The sequence below is a fragment of the Podarcis pityusensis genome (assembly GCF_964106645.2).
Source record: "Podarcis pityusensis genome assembly, chromosome: 4".
Taxonomy (NCBI): Eukaryota; Metazoa; Chordata; class Lepidosauria; order Squamata; family Lacertidae; genus Podarcis; species Podarcis pityusensis.
The window spans coordinates 47,022,176-47,046,532 of record NC_138027.1 but is presented as its reverse complement, the minus strand read 5'-3'; the positions used below and the strand labels follow the sequence as shown (position 1 = coordinate 47,046,532).

At 42.1% G+C, this 24,357-nt stretch overlaps 1 protein-coding gene across 2 annotated transcripts; it reads left to right on the top strand.

Moving 5' to 3' along the window:
* The first annotated feature begins 1,239 nt into the window (after nt 1-1,239).
* LIPI (lipase I) lies at nt 1,240-19,135 on the top strand. Of its 2 annotated transcripts, XM_081003988.1 has the most exons (10): nt 1,245-1,671; nt 3,580-3,956; nt 5,196-5,304; nt 6,352-6,453; nt 7,494-7,583; nt 8,684-8,851; nt 11,184-11,279; nt 12,738-12,849; nt 13,500-13,673; nt 17,303-19,135. In XM_081003988.1, exons 1-10 carry the CDS (start codon nt 1,584-1,586, stop codon nt 17,376-17,378), a joined length of 1,392 nt encoding a protein of 463 aa, XP_080860114.1. In that variant the 5' UTR covers nt 1,245-1,583; the 3' UTR covers nt 17,379-19,135. The 2 variants fall into 2 exon arrangements, with proteins under 2 accessions (XP_080860115.1, XP_080860114.1); XM_081003989.1 differs by lacking the exon at nt 8,684-8,851 and having other exon boundaries at nt 1,240-1,671.
* Nucleotides 19,136-24,357: the final 5,222 nt, after the last annotated feature.

The window sequence follows — 24,357 nt, the reverse complement described above, 5'->3', positions numbered from 1 at the left end:
ACGCGGGTGGTGGGTTTGAAATAACTGGAGGCTTCCTAAACTTTGTCTGCCATCTTGTGGCACATCTTGATATTGCACTAGCATTTCAGTGAGATGGAGTTCTCGGATTAATTGAGTACAGTATCAGCAAAGCTGTTTTTAGCTGCGTGTAAATAATTTAAGATAAATTATATTCGCATTTAAATCGGTTTAGCACAAATTGCTTTTAGAAAATTAACTGATTTTTTTCAGAAGAAATAAAACGCATTGTCACAATGACTTTCAGCTAAAAATGACCTCTTTGTCATCTTTTTAATTTTGATCTTTATAAAGTTCTAGATGACCCCCCCCCCAACCATCCCACGAACTGCAGTTTGTTAAGGGTTCTGAAAGCTATTAGGAGACCACTATCCCCCCCACAGAGCTACAATTCTCATAGTGCTTTAACAATCCCAGGGAACTTTAGGAATTGTAGCTGGGGGGGGCGTGTCCTCCTAACAACTCTCAACATCCTTAACAAACTATAGTTCCCAGGGATCTTTAGGGGAAGCCATGGCTGTTTAAAGTGGCATGATGATGCTTTCAATGGCACAGCGAGGACTTGGTCACAAATTTGGCAAATATATGCTGTGCAAACTGATTTGAACCTCTTGGACAGGAAACCTGCATCCTCAAAAGACTGGACTTCTTCCAGTGAGGAAGATGGTGGGAAAATGTACTGGAAAGGATGGGAGAACTGTTGCTTAACACAGACCGCCGAGACCACATAACACCCGAGCACAATTCAAAGTGTTGGTGCTGACCTTTAAAGCCCTAAACAGCCTTGGTCCAGTATACCTGAAGGAGTATTTCCATCCCCATCGTTCTACCTGGACACTGAGGTTCAGTGCCGAGGGCCTTCTGGCGGTTCCCTCACTGCGAAGCTGAGTTACAGGGAACCAGGCAGAGGGCCTTCTCGGTAGTGGCGCCCGCCCTGTGGAACGCCCTCCCACCAGATGTCAAAGAGAAAAATAACTACCAGACTTTTAGAAGAAATCTGAAGGCAGCCCTGCTTAGGGAAGCTTTTAATGTTTGATGCATTACGGTATTTTAATATTTTGTTGAAAGCTGCCCAGAGTGGCTTGGGAAGCCCAGCCAGATGGGCGGGGTATAAATACATTATTATTATTATTATTATTATTATTAGTCTAATCTCCCCACAAACAAATCAGGGTAAATACACATTAAATCGCCAGTGTTGTCTAATCTTTCTGCAAACAGGTTAGGCTGAACACTCTTTAAGCAAGTAACCTGGAAGTAATCCCTTCCACATCCCACCGAACCTGCAATGTTGCCTCTTGCATTCTACATCAAGTATCTGCTATCAAGATACAGAGTCCTGTAAAACAAGGTTCCAAGAAGTCCAAGAGAGTTTAAAAGAAACAGAAACTGCCTACATAAATTAGTTGGAAAGGAGGAGTCACCAGATTGCAAAAGCATAAAGGCTGGGTTTCACTCTGCCAGGTACTTCCTTCTACACACCACACCCATTTTATCAGTGACTCTTAATTGAATACTGAAGCAAACGGCAGCATGTTAAAAGGAGAAAGCAACACCATCCTGAAATGTGGTGGTTACACGCTGCTTTTCAAAGATCACCAGTGTTGGGATTATGTGTCTTCACCTGTTTTGTGGCTTGGTGTGTGAGAGCAGGTAAGATAACCAATTACAAGTTCCTCATGTATTTTTGCTATAAGGAAACGAAGCATACATTTCAGACTTTCAGACGGTATTGTGTGAGTCATGATTCTCAGTGCCTGTCAGATTAACTTGACTCCTTCTCAAACAGTACAAAGGTTATTCCTTCGTTGTAAAACAAATAAAGGTGCCTTTGACCTCTGGACAAAAAAATGCAGCTAGATTGACCTTGTGTGGCGAAAGAGAGCAGGAAAAAATAATAATCCCTTGCTGCTGAGATGTAATAGTGTAGCTCTACCGCTGAATATAGTGTATAGTATAGAGGACTGGCTCAGTGATAGAGTATGTGTGTTGCATGCAAATGTTTCCAGAATCAATCCCTGGCACCTACAGTTAAAAGGCTAGAAAGCTGCGGTCAGAAAAGACACCACTGGTTGGATGGACCAGTGGTCTCACTCAGTATAAAGCAGATTCATACAATATAAACATCTCAGACCTTGATTCTTCAGAGCATGCTTATTCAAAAATAAGTTCCATGGGACTTACTCTCAACAAACTATTCTCTCATATGAACCTGCCCAGGCCCTGAGATCTTCAGGGGAAGCCCTTCTCTCGGTCCTGCCACTCTCACAGGCATGCTTGATGGGGACTGGAGAGGGCCTTCTCAGTGGTTGCTCCCTGATTTGGAACTCCCTTTCCAGAGAAGTTAGACTGGCTGCCTCCTTGTTGTCCTTCCACTGGCAGGTGAAGACCTTTTTATTCAAACAGGCCCTTAGGAACTGACTGTTTTGAAGGAAAGAATTAGTGCTGTGATGTTTTTATCATTGTTGCTTTTGAATTTTTAATACATTTTAAAATATTGTTTTATTTTGATTAGCATTTAATTGCTTTTTAATGATTATCTTAATATATTTTTAGCTTTTTCTAACTGTGTTTTTTATCTGCCTTGAGTCTGGGAAAAAGGCTGGAAACAAACAAACCTAGAACAGGAGCCTAAGCATGTCATTTAAAAAAAGTTATTTACTTCTCACATTCAGACAGATCATAAATTATATCTGTACAAAGATATGGGTGTCTCAGACACACAAAATGACAGAAGATCAATGTGAGGTTTTGCATTGATGTTGACTGACACTGTGGAACAGTTTATGTTTGCTGTGTTACATTTAACATATTCAAGTTGTATGTGTCCAATGCATTTCTGTATTGTAGTGGTTACATTGTAGGTATTTTCAGCCTGCAGGCATTATCTTTGACACAACAGGAACATTTTATGACAGAAAGGTATTAAAAGCAACCATTCTAACCGTAAAAATGCACACATTATATTAAAAGGACTAACACAGGTTAGGGACGGTGAAACTTTCATTCTTTGTGATAGAGCTTGTTTGAATGACAGTAATTTGAATGCATTTTTAGGTACAAAAGATGAAGAAGATGTAAGCTTGTCATAATGGTAAAACTCATTGAAACATTTGCAAAATATGGCCTGTTTAATCAGATGCTGTGTTGTATTAAACAGAGCAGACTTGGACCAGCCAGCCCAGGTTCAAATCTTTTCTCATGTGAGCTATGATGTTTGCTGGGTGACCTGGGGTAAATTCCAGATTCTGATGCAGCAATAAACCACTAGCACATTTGCAAAGCTAAGCAGGGTCCAGTATGGTTTCAAATTGGATGGGAGACCACGTGCTGAGATGCCTGTATTGCAGGGGGGTTGGACTAAATGACCCTCAAGGCCTCTTCCAATTCTACAATTTTATGAGGCCAAGCTCCTTTACAGGTTTGTTGGGAAGCTAAAACAGGAGAGTAATGAAGTAAACTTCCTTGTAGACTTTGTAGGTCGCTGAGGTAAATTGTGTTTTTAAAAAGAATTGTGTTAACTGATCAAGTGTTTTATTTCTCACTTATTTTATCTTTCAGATACAGAACAAGAATGCCCTAAATTTACTGATCTTAACATAGGCAATGCCGTGATTGGTACAGATGTAAAAGTGCAACTGCTTTTGCACACAAGGAGAAACCAAAACTGTGCAGAGATTCTCAGTGAAAACAATCTAACGGCTTCTACACATCTAAATCTGACCAAGCAAACTATTATTATTATTCATGGTTACAGACTTACAGGTTCCCCACCAGTATGGATTGATGAAATTAAAGAGCTTCTGCTTAAAAAGGAAGACAGCAATGTCATAACGGTAGATTGGAATCGGGGTGCCACGACTGTGTATTATCCTAGTGCTGTTAAAAATGCCAAGACAGTAGTAGGAATTTTGAACAATCTTATTGACCAAATGCTGGTAAGGAAGCCAGGGCACAACAGCCTTCTTACCTCTATCTAATCCAGTGTACTGTCTTATAAGGGTGACAGGACCTTGGTTAGTTCTTGGTAAATGTACCTAGTATAAGGGTGTAATGAGATGTATGAACTTTCACTGTTTGCTTTGCCGTTCACATTATGCTTTTGTGTATATGGAAAATATTTTTGTGCAGAAAAAGGTGTGAACTCACATGCAGACTAACACTGCAATAATTGCACGGTTGTAAATGTGCCACAGACCCATGGCCAATCATACTTGCCCAGGATTTGTAAACAGATATAAAAAAAATATGTCTGTGCATGATCTGCATAGCTCTCACACTTTTTTATAACATGAAATTTCTTGCCCTCTAGGAAAAATGAAAATGTGTGAAGTAGCCCTTAGAGCTGAGGCACATCAGCCACAGCAAACTAGCAGCGGCTGCTTTCATGTTTGACGATGCAGTGGCTCCAAACTCCTCCAGAAGCATGCTGCTGAACTTGCTGCCATGTGCAATACTGAACTGTCTTGTACTCTCCCACATTTTTATGGGTCTACAATGGCAAGAAGTAAACAAACCTGGACAGGCTGTAGCTCATTGGAAGAGCTTGACATACAAAGGGCCTCAGGTTCAATCTTTAGCATGTCCAGCTAGGGCAAGGAAAGACTTCTGCCCAAAATCCCAGAAATCCACTGCTTGTTAAGGGAAATTGTAAACAGTACAGAGCTAGTTCCCCAGGAAAAGGGATTGATTGTTAAATCACTCTGAAAATTGTATCTCTGTTTCCTAACAACTCTCAGCCTCCTTAACAAGCTACAGTTCCCATAATGAATTGGTGGAAGCCATGGCTGTTTAAAGTGGTATCAAAGTGCTTTAAATATATGGTGTGAATGTAGTCATAGTCTCCTTGTTTCCCTTGCTTTACTGCACTGAAGAAAATGGTTGCTCATGCTACGTAGAAATAACCAGAAATATAGTTAATGTGGATATATATTGTCTAGTAATAAATATATGGCATTTTTTGTATCGTTAAAGAGGCAACAAAGACATTAATTTTTTGCTACAAAGAACTTCCTTTTGAAGTTGCTAAAGAAATTGTTTCATGTCTCATCTTCTCTTGAAAAGCTTTTGGACTTCCAAAGCTGGAACATGGCTATTTAAGAAGGAAGAATAAAAGCTGCTTTGCCCTCTGTGGTTCACATTCCTATAACCTTCTATCCATACATATTTACTGACAGGCAAATGGAGCATCTCTTGACTCTGTTTATATGATTGGAGTAAGCCTTGGGGCTCATATAGCTGGATTTGTTGGGAAGGCATACAATGGCAAAATTCGCAGAATTACAGGTAAGTGTTAAAAACTGGACATTCTGGTGTTTTATTCTCTATTCTCATTCTTGTTTCCCTATGCTGAATGATTCAATTTGTCATAGAAAGCAAACAAAGTCAAGCTGGCTTAGTCACCCAACATAAGGTACAATGCCTGAGGTGGGTTTAAGTGAGTTGGCCATAGTCATGCACATAGTTGAAATTTGACCACCTTCTAAAAGATACAGTTTAAACCAGGGGCAGCCAACATGGTGCCCTTCATATGTTTTGCAGTGCAATTCCCACCAGGTCCAGCCAGCATGACCAATGGTCAGGGATGTTGTGGACATGTAATCTACAACATCTGGCTCTTGTGGTGTTCTGCATTATTTTATAAAAGTATAATGTATGTTTGTGTTTATAAATGTTTTGTGAAAGCTGCTTGGAGATCTTTGGCTAACAAGCAACTAAACAGTCAGATTATTATTATTATTATTATTATTAATGTACCAAGTTGGCAACTTCTGACTTAAACAATGAAAAGGCAGCTTCTGGTGATGCCCTTCCACCATTTTTAAAGTAGAACCAGTGGAGGTCTGCTGTTGTTTAAAGAAATCTCAGTCAACACTGACCTTCAGCAAACACATCATGAATGCAAAGATGTTCAGGGATATGAAACAAGAGTTTACCACTTTAATCCCAAATACTTGGGTCAGAATTTACAAAGCGTTAAGTATTTTTTAGTTACCTTGAATTCAACTGTTATGACTCTTCAGTGAAAGTGATTGCTGCAATCAGTGGATTTACATTCTCTGATAATCCTGACCTGCATCCTTCTTTCCTTTGGAAGGAGAACGGGCAAATTGGAGAGAAAGCTCATTTGTTTAAATAGTGGGTGTGTTTTATATTACTTTTGTGCTGATGAAGCTTAACAGTTGGGAGGAAGCTTGTTGACTATATACTTGCGTGTTTTATCCTCCTGTGGTCTGCTTCCACTCAAATACTATTTACAGATTCGTATATACGTACATGTGTGTGTGTACAATTCCTATTATAATAAGCTAATTTTTTCATTTTTCATACCAGGTCTTGACCCAGCAGGGCCATCATTTACAGGAAAGCTGCCCAGTGAAAGATTGGATCACACTGATGCTCAATTTGTTGATGTTATTCATACTGATATTGATGGTAATTATACCATTTTGGATTTCCATTATCCTAATGGAGAATGATTCCCTGCACCCCTAATCTGGTTTGCTGGAGAAAAATAACTATTTCAAGTGTTCTGAAAGGCTTATACATAACCAAAAAACAAAAGCAGTTTTTTATTCTTTTGAAGCAATACTACTGGCTGGTCTTGAATACATACTAGTTCAAACTCAATTCATTCAGGCAGAATTACTTGCACTGTTCATTTGTTCCTGGCCAGTGCAATTAACCAATCTCTGTAAGTATCCCCAGTGGGTTTTGGTGAAAAAAACCAACTGCTTTGAACTCACAGGAAGTCGCGCCTCTTCTTAAATAAAGGGGAAAAATGTAATGTTTATCTTACTAGATTGTTCAGATAAAAACTCTCAAGAATGGCTGATAGTTCCAAGCGTGTCTCTGCATAGGATTACAGTCTAAAAAATTGTATGAAACACAGCATTTTAAAAGCCTGGGAAATAAAAAGGGCTTCACCTGGTGCTGAAAAGGAATCAGACTCACTGCCAAGTTTGGCTCCATGAGGAGAGCCTTCCGTGCTTTATGTTTGGTTCCCTGAACAATCTTAGAATTTATCAGGGCTGGCCCAATAATGGCATCTGGCAGGTCATTATGTTTGCCTGAGGAAAGGGCCATCTGCTATTCCAGGGAAAACATGACCAGCCTTGGCCAATTTATAACCCACCTACTCGCCCCATGCAAGATACCTGTAGGATGTTCTACCCAAAGCATTGATCACATAGTTGTCACACACTTGTCACTTAGTTATGTATCACTGGAGCCTGGGGAGTGTCTTGGTTCCAGTTTTTCTGAGCCTGCAGGAACATCCCTCCTCACCGTCAACTTCTGTGCATCCATTTGTTACATTTCCATGATATAATCTCATTGGTTGTTATCTTTGTAAATATGAATAATAGTTTTTATTTGTCGTTTTGAACATTCTGACAAATGCATGAGAAAAGTGTTATCATTTATTGTGAAATGACATCTGTATTTTTCTTCACTATGCGTTTTATTTTTCTTAGCTTTGGGCTACAGGGAGCCTTTGGGAAACATCGATTTCTACCCAAATGGAGGAACAGATCAACCTGGATGCCCAAAAACAATATTCAGTGGTAAATACAGATAAATTAAGTCTAATAGATAAAAACATCAGGAAGGGTTATGCTCTGGAGTCAACTGGGTTTTCACAAACCAACTGGCAAATATATTAGCATCATTAAATAAAATAATATTTATTTAAATAAATATTTCCTGGCAGGATGTTGGAATGGTCCTCCTGACTGATATTCTTTACATCCACCCTTTATGGTGTCATTCTCTTTTTTGAAGCGAAAAGACTGCACCAATTTTAATATATAGGTTTCACCTTGAGGTGGGACTGCTGCTTCTAATTAAGGTTTTCTCCTATGGTGGGAAAAGAAACTTTACAGTCTTTTCTATGTATTGTACTTTAATTATGTACTGTGCAATACTAGAAAATGAAATTGGTTGGGTTTTGAAGCTGAGTTACAGTGTGTGATTTCTGTGGTGCAATGGGCCAATGTGTCTGGCAGTTAACCAGAAAGTTGGTGGTTTGAGCCCACCCAGGGATGGCTGTGGTCACATATTCTCAGTGGTGGTTATCCCTATGGATCAGAATATAGACTAGGGGTGAGACTTGCTATATAAAACACAGAGCTTCTTTTGAGTTGGCTATTGTGTCCCATGATGGGAATCTGTGCAAGAACTGATTGTAGGAAAACATAAAATGATGCAAAAGTCAGATTTGTCACTTTAAAACATAATACTGTTTAGTACACATGCCACCGCTATTTCACAAGCAGCCTTTTTTTTGGTAAGATTCACATTAATTTGGCAAGCTTTTATATATGCTTAGATGACAACCTAGTCTTACACTGATAATCAGTGCTTCCCCCCCCCCCAACAAAATGTTTAGGGGTACTCTCATTTTGACTCAAGAGAATCACCATTTTATACTTCAAATCGGGAAAAATAAATACAGTAAATGGACAAAAGTACAAAGATTCACAAAATGTTTAGGGGTATGTGTACCCCTGTGTCCCCCCAGAAAAAAAATCATGGCTGATAATCTGTAAAAGGAAAATATTGATTGGACTTAAAATGTTGTTGCTTAATAATATTAGTATTGCTTTTATAAAACTAACATTGTATTGCTTCATTGTTTCTTTTGTAACACTTTCTCTACTTTAAGGCACTCAGTATTTAAAATGTGATCATCAGAGATCTGTTTTCTTGTACATGGCATCCTTGAAACAGAATTGTAATGTAACTGGATACCCTTGTGACTCGTACGTAAATTATAGGAATGGAAAATGTGTGCACTGTGAAGCTTTTCAGCCACTCCCATGTCCAGTTTTGGGTAAGAGCTATTAATTATCCTGCAAGTGGAAACAGCACGCTATGGATAATTTCCTGGTTGTGCAATAATGAAGATACTAGCTGTGCACAGATAATTAAACATTAGCTTAATAGACCAGTTATATGCATGTATTCCATACACTTGCACAGCACCCCTTTGCTTCTGCTCCGCTTCTGGTGCAAACCAAGAAATCAAACCAGGAAGTAACTGTACTTCCTGTTACACATGAACCAGGAATTACTGTTGATGTCTTCCAAATAGGTTCTAAGTTACCTTCTGAATCTGACTTGTTTTGGGGATCTTCTTGTCCTTATGGTTTGCACAAGACAAAAGAAAAGCAGTTAAGCCAACTAATCCAACTGAACTGAGGGCAATTGTGGCTACTCTCTGAGTACTCTTCTTCACCACACCATCGTCTGCATGGGGCCACAAGCTTAGTAAATCAGTAAAGCAAGATGACTAATAGTGAAATAAGACAGAAAGGAATGCACATATATATTATATTATAGCTGGAGTGACAAAGGAGCCAAAGTATAATCCATTTTCCTGTGCATAAACTCACTGACTGTAATAGAACCAGCGGCGTAGCGTGGGTAGTCAGCACCCGGGGCAAGGCAAGTAATTTGCGCCCCCTAACCCGGGGCAAGGCAAGTAATTTGCGCCCCCTAACCCCTAACCATGGTCATTAATACTGACGGCTCTACTCTGGGGCAAATTTCGTAGTGACTACTGCCCTCCGTGGTGTTGTTTTTGCAATTAAAGGACCCCTGCCTCAAATAAAGCATGGGGATTGGGCACTGGGATTTGCCAAGGGAGCTGGGAATTGCAGTTCAGTGGCGGGTCAGGGGGAGAGGGTCCCTTCCGCGTCTGGGTGCCGTGGGCCCCTTTGCGCCAAGACGCGCGTCTGTGCTGGTCCCGGGGGTAAGGTACCTTGGGTGTAGCAGAGTCCACACGAAGAGGGGCAAGGTCCGAGGCAGAGAGCCGGGCGGGGAACAGGAACGCTGGAACAGGAGGCTGTGCAGGGAACAGGAACACCGGATGGTCGGGAACAGGAGGCCGAGCAGGGAACAGGAGTACCGGATAGTCAGGAACAGGAAGCCGAGCAGGGAACAGGAGTACCGGATAGTCAGGAACAGGAGGCCGAGCAGGGATCAGGAGTACCGGATAGTCAGGAACAGGAAGCCGAGCAGGGAACAGGAGTACCGGATAGTCAGGAACAGGAGGCCGAGCAGGGATCAGGAACACAGGAAGGTCCGAAGCCAACAACGACGTTGCTCCCGCAACCTGGGGCCGGGCTGACTGGGCTTTTATCCTCTTCTAAGGCCAGGGGCGGTCCCGGTCCCCAGGAGCCCCGCCTCCTCTGGCCTTAAGGCGAGCACTCCTCCTGGGGGCAACCAGTTCCCTTCGCCTCTCTGCCCTAAGCCTCTGCAGATCAGGAGAGGCCGAAGGGTTACTGGGCCCTGGAGGAGGCTCACCTGTGGCCACTGAGTCATCAAGCCCCTCTGGGGCCAGAAGGGCTTCACCTGGGGCCAGCTCCTGATGCACTGCCACAGGTGCAGGCTCTTCAGCATCTAGGCCTTGCCCCAGTTCAGCCGGCCCTGGAGGCGGGGACTCCTGTGCAGGCTGGGATTCCTCTGTTTCATCCTCCGAATCGGAATCCCAGGCCATCACAGCGTCTTTGGGCGTTGCGGCGCAGCCTTCTCGGTCTCCCTCCCCGGCCCGGCTAGCCCTGACGCGGCTTCTTTCTGGCGCGGGGAGGGGGCGCCTCTGGGGCCAGTGGGTTGGCCAGCCTCCGGCGCGGGTGGGCGGGCCCCGTCGGGGCGGGTGGGCGGCGTGGCGCTTGGTGCCGAAGCCTCCGCCCGCAGCACCCCATCGGGAGACCTGGCCGGAAGGAGCCTCGAGCCGGCTGTCGGACGCGGCTGAAGCAGCCAGGGCGGCATGGCAGGCGGCGGCGGCTCCCCGGCAACTCCATGCGGCCAGCCCTGCGCGCTGGCCGAGCCCCGCAGGCGAACGCTGCCCGTCGGTGAGGAGGGGCTGCCTGGCGCGCCTTCCGCAGCGAGCGCTGAGAGCCGCTGCCATGGGGCTCTGGGCGATTCCGGAGGCAGCGAGCGCGCCCCCCCAGAAGTTGCGCCCGGTGCGGCCGGCACCCCTGGCACCCCCCACGCTACGCCACTGAATAGAACTCAGCGTGCATTACTTGAGTCTAAGTTCTTATGAGCTGATGTTAGTTTTGATTTCCCAGAACGTTATATAACAAAAACCAATCTTCATGATTTTTATCTTTTCTTTGTTTGTTAATTTTCTGCTGAACACATTCCAATTTAAATTTCAGGTTATTATGCTGATAAGTGGAAGGACCGTTTAATTGAAAAGAACCCTCCTGTGACAAGAGCTTACTTTGATACTTCAGACAAAGACCCATTCTGCAGTAAGTGATTAACCATTCTCTGTACCCTTTCTCCAGTTTTCATTATCTAATAACATTATGAACAAACCGCTTTTTGCTGTACAGATAGCATGGCACACTCTTGATGAAACTTCGTTCTCTGTTGCTGTATTGTTTATGCTCAGAAGATCTATGTGTAGGAAGGGGAAAACGCTGAAAACAGGAAATTATCTGGGCACCTGGTAAAAGATGACAAATGAGCTGGAAATGAGATTCAGCTGGATTTGCATTGGATAATCAGAAAAAAATATTAATTTAAGAATTACAAAGAAAGAGAAGCAAGTTAGCTAGGTGCTTGCTCCAATGCATTGCATCATGATTTGTTATGTCAATGTGATTTTCAGATGCTCACATTTCTGTGGGTTTGAAAATTTGAGAATTTGATGTGTGTCAGCCAATCCTTGCATGCTACATGGAGTCTGAAACAGGGATTTGGGGGATTACAGTATCATCGCCACAGTATTTCTTGTACATATAACCAGTGCTATTTTTCTAGAAAAAGAGGTGCCAAAGCTCACCATGAACTTCTCCCTTGTTCTCTTAGAATGGCAATGGCACCCATTTACAATATGCATAGTAAGCATAAAACACCACCACATCATGAGCTGAATACTAGCATTTTAAAACCATCTAACTTAATATTAAGTGCCTTTGATAGTATTAAAATCACAGATATTAGACCTACATTCTGTAATACAATATTACAACAATACAATGCTTCAAACATTTAGTTTTGCTTTCTCAGTTAGCATGGACCTATTGTTATCTTTTCTCTCTCTCGGCAATCTTGATTGGTGTTTACACAACAAAGGGATTTTAATGGCACTTAATAGTCTGATTTTTTTTTCACCCATCAAAATCTGAGGGAGGGACAGTTTGGAGATGGGGAGCTAGGTACAGAACAGATGGTTTTGAACTCTGGCTGAACCGGATGCAGCTTGGGGGTTGAAGAAGTTCATGTTGCTCTCTGGGAATTGAAGGCAAGATCAGTGGTTTGGATGCCTGCCACCGGACACTATTTGCTTCTACTATGCTATGTTTGCAGTGTATGTTTCCTTTACAAATACAGTGGTACCTCGGGTTACATATGCTTCAGGTTACAGACTCCGCTAACCCAGAAATAGTACCTCAGGTTAAGAACTTTGCTTCAGGATGAGAACAGAAATCGTGCTCCGGCGGCACGGCAGCAGCAGGAGGCCACATTAGCTAAAGTGGTGCTTCAGATTAAGAACAGTTTCAGGTTAAGAACGGACCTCTGGAACGAATTAAGTACTTAACCCGAGTTACCACTGTATGCAAAGAGATCACAAGTCTCAAGAGTGCTCTCAAACTGAAATCCCTGGCCATAGCACCACTTGGGGAAGGGTAGCTGAGGTTATTTTTTGCTGAGCACAATATTTTATTGCATTAAGTTACCTTTCTTTCCTCCTCTCCCTTCAGTGTATCATTACTCTGTGGATATTATTACCTGGAACAGAAATAGTAGGAGAGGTTTCATAAACATCAAAGTAACAGATGATGCTGGAAATACAACAGAATCCAAAATTAATAGGTGGGTCTTATTTTAGTCAATCTTTTCTTTATAGAAGTCACTTCAGCCATAAGTATACCTAAGTCCCATTGAGATAAGTGATACTTATTTCCCAGTAAATTGCATTTGGAATGAAGTGCCAGTTTGAAGATAAATATATAGAAACACTGCAAAATACAAATATTTGTGTCTGTTTTGTCTTTTAATCAGTGTGATGCAATGGCAAAGGTGCTGGCCTAAAGAAAAATAAGCATGTCTTATTAGTGTTGATGAGTTTGCAACCTGGCTTTGTTCCAATAAATATGGCAGGTTCAAAGCTAGGAAATAATGCCAGGCATATAAGGAACGCCAAGAACATAACTGGTGTTTTTCTCTTATTGATTACGTGTGTATGAGAAAGCATGCCTAGTTGAGAATGAATATACAGGATGCTTGACATTTCCCCCATCTGCTGATGCCCCTCTATTTTAAATGTCTTTCTTCACCACCACTCAGGCCAGGCTCAGAAGACTGGCTATTTTTGCTGCCTGCCTGGGATTGCAATCCTTGCAACAAGCAAGGATTATCAGCTGGCAGACATGGGTGGGAGGCTGTGTTTGGTTTGCAGAGCCACAAGTTGTAAAGACGCAGAATAGGTGTTGAACTAATAATGTGTCCTGATATCTCCTTAGCGGAGCAGCTGCATTTCACCAATATAGACAAGCCCATTTGCTTGCTGGATTTGACGTGGATTTTGACAATGTATCCAAAATAGCCATGACATTTTCTACAAGGAATGCAATAGGCCCCAAGTACAAGCTTAGGGTCCTCCAAATGAGATTAAAATCTCTTTCAGATCCCCAAAGGTAAGTATATAGTTTTTCTTGCAACCTAACAAAACCTGTATTGATTGCCTTATTTGGAAGCCTCTGTGTGAACACCTTATTATGTATAGTCCTTAACATGACTGTTAATAATGCCAACCTTATAAGCAGAGGACCGTAGCAGTTTGTATGAGATCTAACTTTGATTTCAGCTGCAGAATTCTTCCTTTTATAATGCTCTTTAGCACATAGTTCTTACGAGGATCAGGAGATGACTGAAAGGTGGAGAAATTTTATACAAATGGGCCAGGGAACAAGTTATTGGGAGCATGTTGCACAATGGCAATAGGACAACATGACTATAACCTGATTGGACTTGGAGCAGAAATTTCAAAAAAGATAGCTGAGCAGCCCATCAAGGTCTTCTGCTCAATAACAGCATGGACCATGGGGTGCTGTAGAACAATGGCAGGGAACCTGCAGTCATCCAGATGCTATTGGACTCCAAATCCCATGAGCCCCAGCTAGGATGGCCTATGGTCAGGGATGATGGGAGTTGTAGTCCAGCAGCACCCTGAGAGCCACAGTTTCTTACGCCCTGCAGTAGAGGGTGGTTAGGTAGTATGAGAATAGTATTGAAATGAATAGCCCCCATGCCATCAGAGTAGTATGTGCACATGCATGCACATGCATAACAGGCAGCTGAGCTGCAACACCAAGCTAAAGACTGTGCAAGTGGTCAGTGAGAGTATTGCTGCATGCACCCCCATCTCTGAGTAGTGAGGGACTCTAGAGGTTCCAACACTCACCTGGGGTTCCGCTTCCTTGGAATGAAGGTTAGTGGATATCTGGTTTTATTTGAACATATATTTGAGTGGAACACAGGATTGAAGGGCTCATTCAGCACAGCAAGGAAGTCAAGTCCTTCTCTCCAGTTTCCAGCCAAACATGCACTAACTCTGCTATAGTTCTCCTACTTACAATATGATGTTGCTGGAACTAAGTGGGGGGCTGGGGAAAGATGCCTACTCCCTCCTGAAGAACACCACCTCTCAGTTGTCTTCATAGCAACATGGCCTGCTCTTTTAGATTCTAATCAGGTTGCTTAGCTGGCCCTAGCTGGTGTCATTAGCTTACAAAGAGTCTGGTTTGACTAGTTCAGCAGGTCCCCAGTCTACTGCGACCCCCATCTCACAAATACTGCATAACAGGCTTGTTTGGGACCTACCGGCAACATCTAAACCAACAACAAATCCTTTTACAGTATGGTGGGATAATAATACAAAAAGGGAAGATTGTACATATTTGTTAATGCCGTCTTGGGCCAGGGTTTCATTCTAAACCTCACAGCCAGGCTCAGGTCATGGTAGGGGGAGCTGTGACTGCTCGAAAAATAATTTCCTTAGCCAATTACCTTTGCATTCTGCACAGCATTTTGTATACTCCACTAGACTTTCTTTAGTCCTAACTATTACTTGCTTCAGGCATGAATTCATTGGCCACAATCCAGCAGAGAATTAGACATACCTAAATTCCATTCATTTCAGTGACACTTAAGTGTGCATTGGATTGTGACCACTAAGATTTTAGTTCTGTATATGCTTCATATGGACAGCAGGTGAACTTATTTATATACTTATTTAACTTATTTAAGTGTATATTATGTGATTTGTATTGTGTGTGTATGTTTTGTTGTTGTTGCTCATATACAATTATGCAAGTCTGGCTGGAATGACAATTGAATTATTACATTGCACAAAGTTCCTTATTACACAATCATAAGCTATAATTGCATAATTGCGTCTTGCAGTTGGGTAAAATATGTGAAATTGATGTGAACACACACATATGGCTTCTGTAGTTATTCATCATTACTGTAATTGCATAAACACTCAGAGATATGTTAAAAACAACAGTACTTAACCAAGCTCTAAATGTTAATTAAATTAGAACAAAAATAGATAAGGAATTGCACAGGCATGAAAGAATAATGCTCCAAAAATTATATTAATTTGTGATCTGCCAACAGTATCAAGTACAAAGCGGAAAGGCACTGGAGGAAGAGCTAACACAACCTCCCTCTCTCACCACAATGTACTTGGAAAAAAAGCCTTGAGGAAAGGACCGTCAGGTCACATGACTCCTTTTTGTGAGTGCTTTGTGGAAGAGGCGTTTCCCCAAGAACACTTCGCTATGCAAATATTGGTGGGAAATGTTTGAGCTGACTATCAACACCTCAAAAAATAGTAATGTGGATCAGCTCTCCAATTGTACAGTGCAGGTGCAGCATTATGAAAAAAATTGATATATAAAACAACTCCTCCCTGCACATCCTTGTCATCTTGATTTGGCCCATTTGTGGTGTATTTAGGAGAACATTCCCAGGTGATCTTAAAAATCATGGTAGAACCCGGGGGGGGGGTGGATACATGGAATTGCACTGCCATTGTGCATGCTGGCTGACCTTCCAGTGACCACTCAGAAGCTCAGTTTGAATACATGGGGGGATCATTTGAGAGTTTAAACCAACAAGTATCCCTGAGAACTGACACCTTTAATTAGAATAATAAAAGAAGGCTCAGGTAAAAAAATTCAAAGCCTAGGTGGCTTCTAAGTAGTTTGCAGGATTAAGAGCCTCCTAATACTACATACATTATATGTAAAAGTGCTTTAAATAGGCAAGTGAGCATGCACTATATAATCTAGCAGGTCTGTGTGTGGCTTAGTATGGAAAAGGGAAGCAGAAGGGGAATAGATAGGAGCTGCATCCTATTAATAGAGGATTTGAAGGTGACAATTTTGCAAATAGGGGGCCTCTGGTGCAAAAGGTGGACAACTGCTAAATATAGGAAAGCAGTCTGAGGGAAGGTTGCAATTAAGAAACAGGCTGAAATCTGTAGTGCAGTTCAAAATGGAGTACAGTGGTACCAAGTGTGAGACTGAACAAAGAGGAAGACCTGAAGATGGCAAAAAAAAAAAAACCCTTTTCAGAGGTCAAACACAGTGCCTAGCTGTTATGTGTCATCCTCAAATATATGGAATAGGGAGTTTTCTTGCCTTTCTGAGGCTGGAATGAAGACATCTTCCAATTTAGTTATGGTATGTAGTTACTGTATTTTTCGCCCTATAGGACGCACCGGCCCATAGGACGCACCTAGGTTTTTTTTGGGGGGGGGGGGAAATAAAGGAAAAAAATTTTATTCCTCCCCCAGCCGCGGATATCTGCCCGAAGCGCGGGACGCTCTGTTTCAGCGCGCCCCGCGCTCCGGGCAGCAGGCTGCGGATGTCTGCCCAAAGCGCGGGGCGCTCTGCTTCGGCACGCCCCGTGCTCCGGGCAAGCAGGCTGCTATCCGCAGCCTAGGGAGCCCTGCGGGAACTCCTGCGGGCTCCCCAGGCTTGCTGATAGCTTCCTGAAGCCTGGAGAGCGAGAGGGGTCGGTGCGCACCGACCCCTCTCGCTCTCCACGCTTCAGCGAAAGCCTGCATTCGCCCCATAGGATGCACACAGATTTCCCCTTCATTTTTGGAGGGGAAAAAGTGCGTCCTATAGGGCGAAAAATACGGTATATGGGTGGAGAGCAGTGCATTTTTCAAAAGCATCTTCAAAACAAAACAAAATAGATTAGGTAGTCTTTCTATTGATAATATATTACCTCACTTTTCTGTCTACAGGATTCAGCTATGTAGGTATGATTTTGTTCTGCTGGAAAATATTGAAATGACCTTCAGACCTATTCCATGCCATTGATATTGAAGTGTGAAACAATAGCATCTTTCAAACCTGCCTGCGTGCATTAAGCACAGACAGCACCGAGAAGTGGCATAGAGTTAAACTTGCTCCCTTCAAGAAGGTTGAACTTTCAAAGATTATGGCTCAGATTAAGGATCAGCGAACTGCTACAAGAAAATCAAATAATTTTGATGCATAAAGATGTGTATGCTACCAGCAATCAATTTCTAATTAACAAGAGGAAAATCGATACTGTGAATCATATTCTGTGTAGACTTAGACTACTGTCTTGCACACAATGCTGCTGATGTCCCATTGAAATTATAATTTCATCCCTATGTGCTTAGCAAAGCACATGAAAACATTGGGTTGTATCCAGCTAAGTTGTGCTCATAGTGGATCCACTGAAATTAATGCACATTTCCATGAATTTCAGTGGGTCTTTTCTGAGTATGGCTTGTTGGAATTCAAGCCTCTATCGGGAGAAGCTGGCAACCCTCCCAGGCACCCGGCTTGAGTTCCGATGACCTCCCTGGCTACATTCCCCAGCAAACTCAGGCTAGGTCTCTATAGGCGACCCTTCCCAGCGTGGGAAGAGCACACCCACTCTTTCCTGCTCCCCCGGCAGGGGAAAGAGATAGTCAGAAGCATCTATTTATATGGTTTTATTTCTGACTCTTCAGCATCACATAAAACGTGTCTGCTCACTTCAGACATCGGCAAACAAGTGAGTAAGACTTCCTGTACAATCACAAGAGGAAAGTCTCAAATTACACTCTGAGCAATTTCCGGTAAACTGCCCTGTGATCTGACTGGAACGCTGTTTCCCACAGTCAGCTCCATCACATGATATCAACAAGCTAGATGTCTGCAGCTGCGATGAGCTCATATTCTGACATGGCTAACATTGAATGGATTCCCCCTTTTCCCCCACAATAAATTTCATGTCGGTAGAGGATGAGACTTTTAATCTCAGGGTTGTGGGTTCAAGTCTCTCGTTGAGCAAAAGATTCCTGCATTGCAAGGGGGTTGGACTATATGACCCTCGTGGTCACTTCCATCTCTACAATTCTATTATTCTGTGACTGTATGTTAGACAAATGTAACGGCTTTTAACAGCAAATGTGGTAGTGCCAGAAATCAGGAAGATAAGATCGCTGAGATTATTCTTTGGGTCTGTGCATTATTGGAAAAGGCCTTGTTGGTGGAGAGAACCACATTGTGCACATTGGAGACCACAGCCTCACAAAAGCCAGCTAAACTTGAGACTATAAAATGGATCAAGTTGCTACTTTGGGATATTAGAAATGATTAAAACCAGACAAAGAAGCAAAAGTTTAGCCCCTTTCAGGTGTTTGAAACCCATAGATATGGAATGCATAAAGGTGCTATGTGGAATGCATAAGCTAATTCCTTTCCCCTAATTGCCAGTGCACATGCCAGCCATAGACTCTGGCTGTTCACCCAGCTGGAGGATATGTCCACTGTTCAAGGATAGGAAACCTTTTCCAGCCTGAGGGCCACAGGCAAGAGGAGGGTGCAGTGCAAGGCCAGTAAAAAGTGTGTTCGGGGAAGAGGGAATGTGTCCTGCAGGGAGTCCTAATGGCCAGGGAGAAAGAGGCCTGGAGTTTCTGTCCCCTAGACCAGCCTGTATGTTCCAGTTAGCCCACCATGTCTGCAGTTCCTAAACAGGCATCTAACAGGGACTCATATATTCTTCAGCATGTGAATATTATGATTTTAATGTACATTTAATAAAGATTTGTTTATTTCAAGCGGTGTGCAAGTTGCTACTTAAAATGTGATACATTTAATGGAGCACACTTGAAGTACATTTTTTCAGGAATGTGGAATTTTGGGAGTTGTAGTTTGTTTAAGGTGTTGAAAGTTGTTAAGAGACTCATGTCCGTCCATCCCACACTCACTCCCTGAGCTACCATTCCCAGAGTGGTTTAATAATGAATTCCTCTTCATGGGGAACTCTGGAAATCATAGCTCTGTAAGGGGAATAGAGGCATCCCAAACAACTGTCAGCACCCTAAACAAATCACAGTTTGGGGGAAGCCATGACTGTTTAAAGTGGTAGAAAAATGCTTTAAAGATATGGTATTGATATGACCATTAAACATATGGTGTTGATGTGACCAGAGCTTCTGTAATGGTTGGTGGGTGTGATCAGGAGGAGGGCAATGATATGAGCAATAAATTTGAATGTTGGGCTGTGACTTACATATGCTCACTTTAGTCTTGTGGCATCTTAATGCTACTTAGCTATGATAATGTGGGAAGTGTGCTTATATATTAGCGTGTTGCTGTGGCAACAGGCTTCCTATGGGCAACCTTTTGTTGCTGTTGCAATATTGTATGCAGCCCTCCTCTACAGAACATGGTGTGGGTTTTGAACGATGAAGATTTGACTTTCTTATCTCTTCAGAGGCAGGTAGAATCACAATGCATAGCCCAGGAGCAGAGCCAAATGGAAGTGTGGAGAGTACTCGGAATTTGTCCCATCTTTGCTGAAATTCCAGACCACAAAGCTTAGGATCAAAAACCTCAACCCTATCTGTAGCACAACTGGAATTTGGCAGCAGCCCTAATTCTTAATTGATTTTTTTTTAAAATGAAGTTTAGTTCCATTTTAGCCATAATGGAAGGTGTTTGCTCATCTGAAGACAGTATATCCCTGGAGTAAATGTAGAATCTGTAGCTAGTTTGTTGCAGCAATAACGAAGAGACCTCATTAGCACTTATTTGCAGAAAAGTACTTAAACCTGTTCTGCTTCCATATGCTAAAGGGCTTGGGAAGATTGTGGCAGTGATTTATATTTAACATTTTACAAGGGAAGTGGAAAGGGACATATACGACAATATTATTGCAAGTAAATTTATTATGCCAAAATCTCCCCCCTCACCCGCAATTTTTTAAAAAAGAGTCAAAATATAGTCTTAGACAAATCTATGTTTTGTTACAGCGGAAAGAGAACAAAAAGTTTCACAAGAGTTATGAATGAAGCTCATTCTTTGGTTGATGAGTGTTAACTGGCATTGAAAGGGAATTAAGCATAACATGAGATATATTAGGATAATTATGCTCCTACACTCTTCATTTCAAGGAGTGATGCATAGTAAACTGTCTGGCATGATTGTATCATGCCAGGTCATAGCTCATTTTGCTGCACACAGCACATGAACCAGAATTTATTTCCCAAAGAGTCACACTGTGTTCATAAAAAGGCTTTAGGGGTAAAACAAAACAAAACACACAATACCCTATGCCTAACATCAACAGTTAGTATGATCAGGCACCTTAATAGGTGGATCACTATCAACTAGACTCTGGCTGCTGCTTTATTTTCACCACTCTCACTTATAGAGATCTACCTTCTGGATTCAATCCTCAGTATATATAGGGGATGTGAGCCAGGGAGCAGGTAGCTGGTGCCTTTCAGGACTGTCACTGCCCTTTTAACTCTTTAGAAAGATTCCTGTGTAAGCTTCGCAGTCATGGGAGAAGTCTTACCTGATAAGAGGAGAGGTCTCCTCTCCTCTTATGTGTCAGACAGTACCATTCAAAACAGCCACAGAGCTGTTTAAAATATAACATTGGAAATTCTGCTCAAACATGACTTTCATTATGAGCGTTCTCTAAGGCAAAGGCAAACTTGGCCCTCCAGATGTTTTGGGACTACAACTCCTATCATCCCTAGCTAACAGGAACAGTGGTCATGGATGATAGGAATTGTAATCTCAAAACATCTGGAGGGCAGAGTTTGCCTATGCCTGCTCTAAAGCAATACAGTGGTACCTCGCAAGACGAATGCCTCGCAAGACAAAAAACTCGCTAGACGAAAGGGTTTTTTGTTTTTTGAGCTGCTTCGCAAGACGATTTTTCCCTATGGGCTTGCTTCGCAAGACGGAAACGTCTTGCAAGTTTGTTTCCTTTTTCTTAACACCGTTAATACAGTTGCGACTTGACTTCGAGGAGCAACACATAGAACGCGGTGTGGTAGCCTTTTTTGAGGTTTTTAAAGACTTTGGTGATTTTTGAAGCTTTTCCAAAACTTTCCCGACACCGTGCTTCGCAAGACGAAAAAAATCGCAAGACGACAAAACTCGCGGAATGAATTAATTTCGTCTTGCGAGGCACCACTGTACTTGTAATGTGTTCTTTAAAGAAGCACGATGTTTGAGTGGTTTGATCTATTCTGTCTTTGGTTACAACAAGCTGGAGAAGTGGCTTCCTCACTTCTTTGAGACATGATTGCAGCTTTTTAATATACTTTAAGAATAGAATTTGATATTTAAGGAGATGGTTAACTGGAGCTAAACAGCAGGGGGTGATCACTACTTCCGTGCTATATTCATGAGCTCCCAGACACTTCTGGATGGCCACCATTCTAAACAAAAGGAATAATGATCAAAATGAACATGGAAGGAGGGAGGGGACATAATAAAGGTCCACAAAATTATGCAGGGTGTGGCAAAATTGGATAGAAGATCTTCTTTGTCTTTCATAATACTAGTACCAGTATCTAATGAAGCTGAATGATGGAAGATTCAGCAAAAGCAAGAGGGAGTTCTACATTCACTGTTGAAGGAAGGATACCTTTGTATAGCAGTTGCTGGAAATCACAAGTGCTGTCTCACAAGAGACAGTGCTGTCACCCTCAGATCCTACCTCTGGGTTTCCCATTCACATCTAGTTGACCACTGTGAGAACAGGTTTATATCAAGTGACATCCAACTGCATCTGTCTGCAAGGGAAATAGACTTCCACTCACACAAAAGGAATTCTTTCCCTCAGAGGCGTAGCAAGGTCAGGTGGTACCAGGTGCAGAATATTTTGTCACCCCCCCCATCATCAGCTCGGGATAGGCTTGGGAATCGTGGGTGGGTGGCATGCCAAATGTCACCCCCCTCAGTGATGACACCAGGGGCAGTCCGCCCCCTGCCCCCCTTCCTATGCCTCTCCTTTCCCTGAAACCCTGTTGACCTCCACTTCAGCAGGACTCCTCTTCTTCTTAGGAAGTATTTCTTCACACAGTGAAGGGATTCACTACCACAAGATGTGGCAATGGCCGCCAGATTAAATGGCTTTGGAAGGGGACATATCCGTGGAGGATAAGAATATCGAAGCTACTTGTCATAATGGTCATATTATACCTCTGAATACCAGGTGCTATTGTGTGTAGGATTTGAAGAGTGTTTAGATGGCCAGTGAGAGCAGAATGCTGGGCTAGAGAGGCCTGTGGTCTGATCCAAAGCAGTTTATATGGCACTGGTCTTTTAATCCAGGGATGGATATTCTTGGGAACAAAACATACATGTGTTTTATTCTGTGTATTTAGTACCAAATGCCTCAGAGAACAGTTAAAAGAAGACAGTAAGAAAGTTCTCACAATGCACAGGGGAGGGGAGGTCCCTGCCCCCAAATATACCCATTTATTTTAAAATGTTTTATTCCATACAAAATTATATGGATAATAAAACATGGACTCCAAAGTACAAATTATACAATGAAAGAGAATGATTCCTTTTTAACAAATTAAAGCTCTTCTGTCAGAAGAGGGCAGCCTTTTCACATATATTGTAAACACAACAAAACAGAAAACATCCCCTTAAATTATTCCCTTCATTCAGATTCAATATGCCACAAACAATTGTGGAAAGGAGATGATTAGAAACATTAAACCCAATCTACCTGATTGTTAACAGATTGCATTCTTGTTAATTCTTTCTGTTCTCAGCAGAAGACATGATTATAACTATTCGGCAAGGTGAGTGTGTCTTTTTGCTTTGTTCATGTCATAACAGACTTCTTCCTCCCTAAAGCTAAACTTAAGAGACAAAGCCACTTTCAAGAATCAGAAGTATAAATAAATAAAAGCTGACATGTCGTGAAGGAATGATCTTATTGCAGCGAAGGCTTGGTGTGGCAAAGCAGATGAGCCTAGTCACACAGCCAAAAGTAGGAGATCAAAGAAGCATCACCACCATACTTTACAGGAATATGTACATAAGGGTGAGTGTGTGTGAAAGAGAGACAATTTATTTATTTAATTTACTTTTTATTATCTTATTTATTACATTTATATTCCATCTTTATAAGTTCAAAATAGTTTGCATGGCCCCTCCCATTTTAGCTTCACAACAGCTCTCTGAGGTAGATTCAGGTAGGTAGCCGTGTTGATCTGACACAGTAGAAATATATATACCGTATTTTTTGCTCTATAAGACTCACTTTTTCCCTCCTAAAAAGTAAGGGGAAATGTGTGTGCGTCCTATGGAGCGAATGCAGGCTGCGCAGCTATCCCAGAAGCCAGAACAGCAAGACAGATCGCTGCTTTCACTGCACAGTTCTGGCATCTGAAATTCAAAATATTTTTTTTCTTGTTTTCCTCTTCCAAAAACTAGGTGCGTCTTATGGTGTGGTGCATCTTATAGAGCGAAAAATACGGTATAGATAAATGTCCAGTAGCATCTTAGAGACCAACTAAGTTTGTTCTTGGTATGATCTTCCGTGTGCATGCACACTTCTTCAGATACACTGAAACAGAAGTCACCAGACCTGTATATATAGGGAGAGGGTGGGGAGGGGTATTACTCAGAAGGGTGGTGGGAATGGGTATGCTATCAAATGCCAACAGTGCCCTTCAGCTCTCTATATTGGACAAACAGACCAAACCCTACACCAAAGGATAAATGGACAAAAATCTGACATCAGGAATCACAAGACAGAGAAACCAGTAGGAGAACACTTCAGTCTCCCAGGACATTCTATACAACATCTCAAAGTAGCTGTCATATTACAAAAGAATTACAGAAATAGACTGGAAAGAGAAGTTGCTGAATTACAACTTATTACCAAACTTAAAACCATGGAGAGACCTGGTCTGAATAGAGACATTGGATTCTTATCTCATTATACATGATAAAGCTATTTTTGGTCATCTCATCCCTTGCTTTTTCCTGTAAGGGCAATTGCAGTCGTTAACAG

What these genes read in the sequence shown, in the direction of transcription:
- LIPI (XM_081003988.1), top strand. Translation starts at nt 1,584, where the DNA reads ATGTGGTGGTTACACGCTGCTTTTCAAAGATCACCAGTGTTGGGATTA. An exon ending in ACTCCCATGTCCAGTTTTGG is followed by an intron (nt 8,852 to 11,183) that starts GTAAGAGCTATT and finishes TTTAAATTTCAG; the next exon opens with GTTATTATGCTGATAAGTGG. An exon ending in AGACAAAGACCCATTCTGCA is followed by an intron (nt 11,280 to 12,737) that starts GTAAGTGATTAA and finishes CTCTCCCTTCAG; the next exon opens with TGTATCATTACTCTGTGGAT.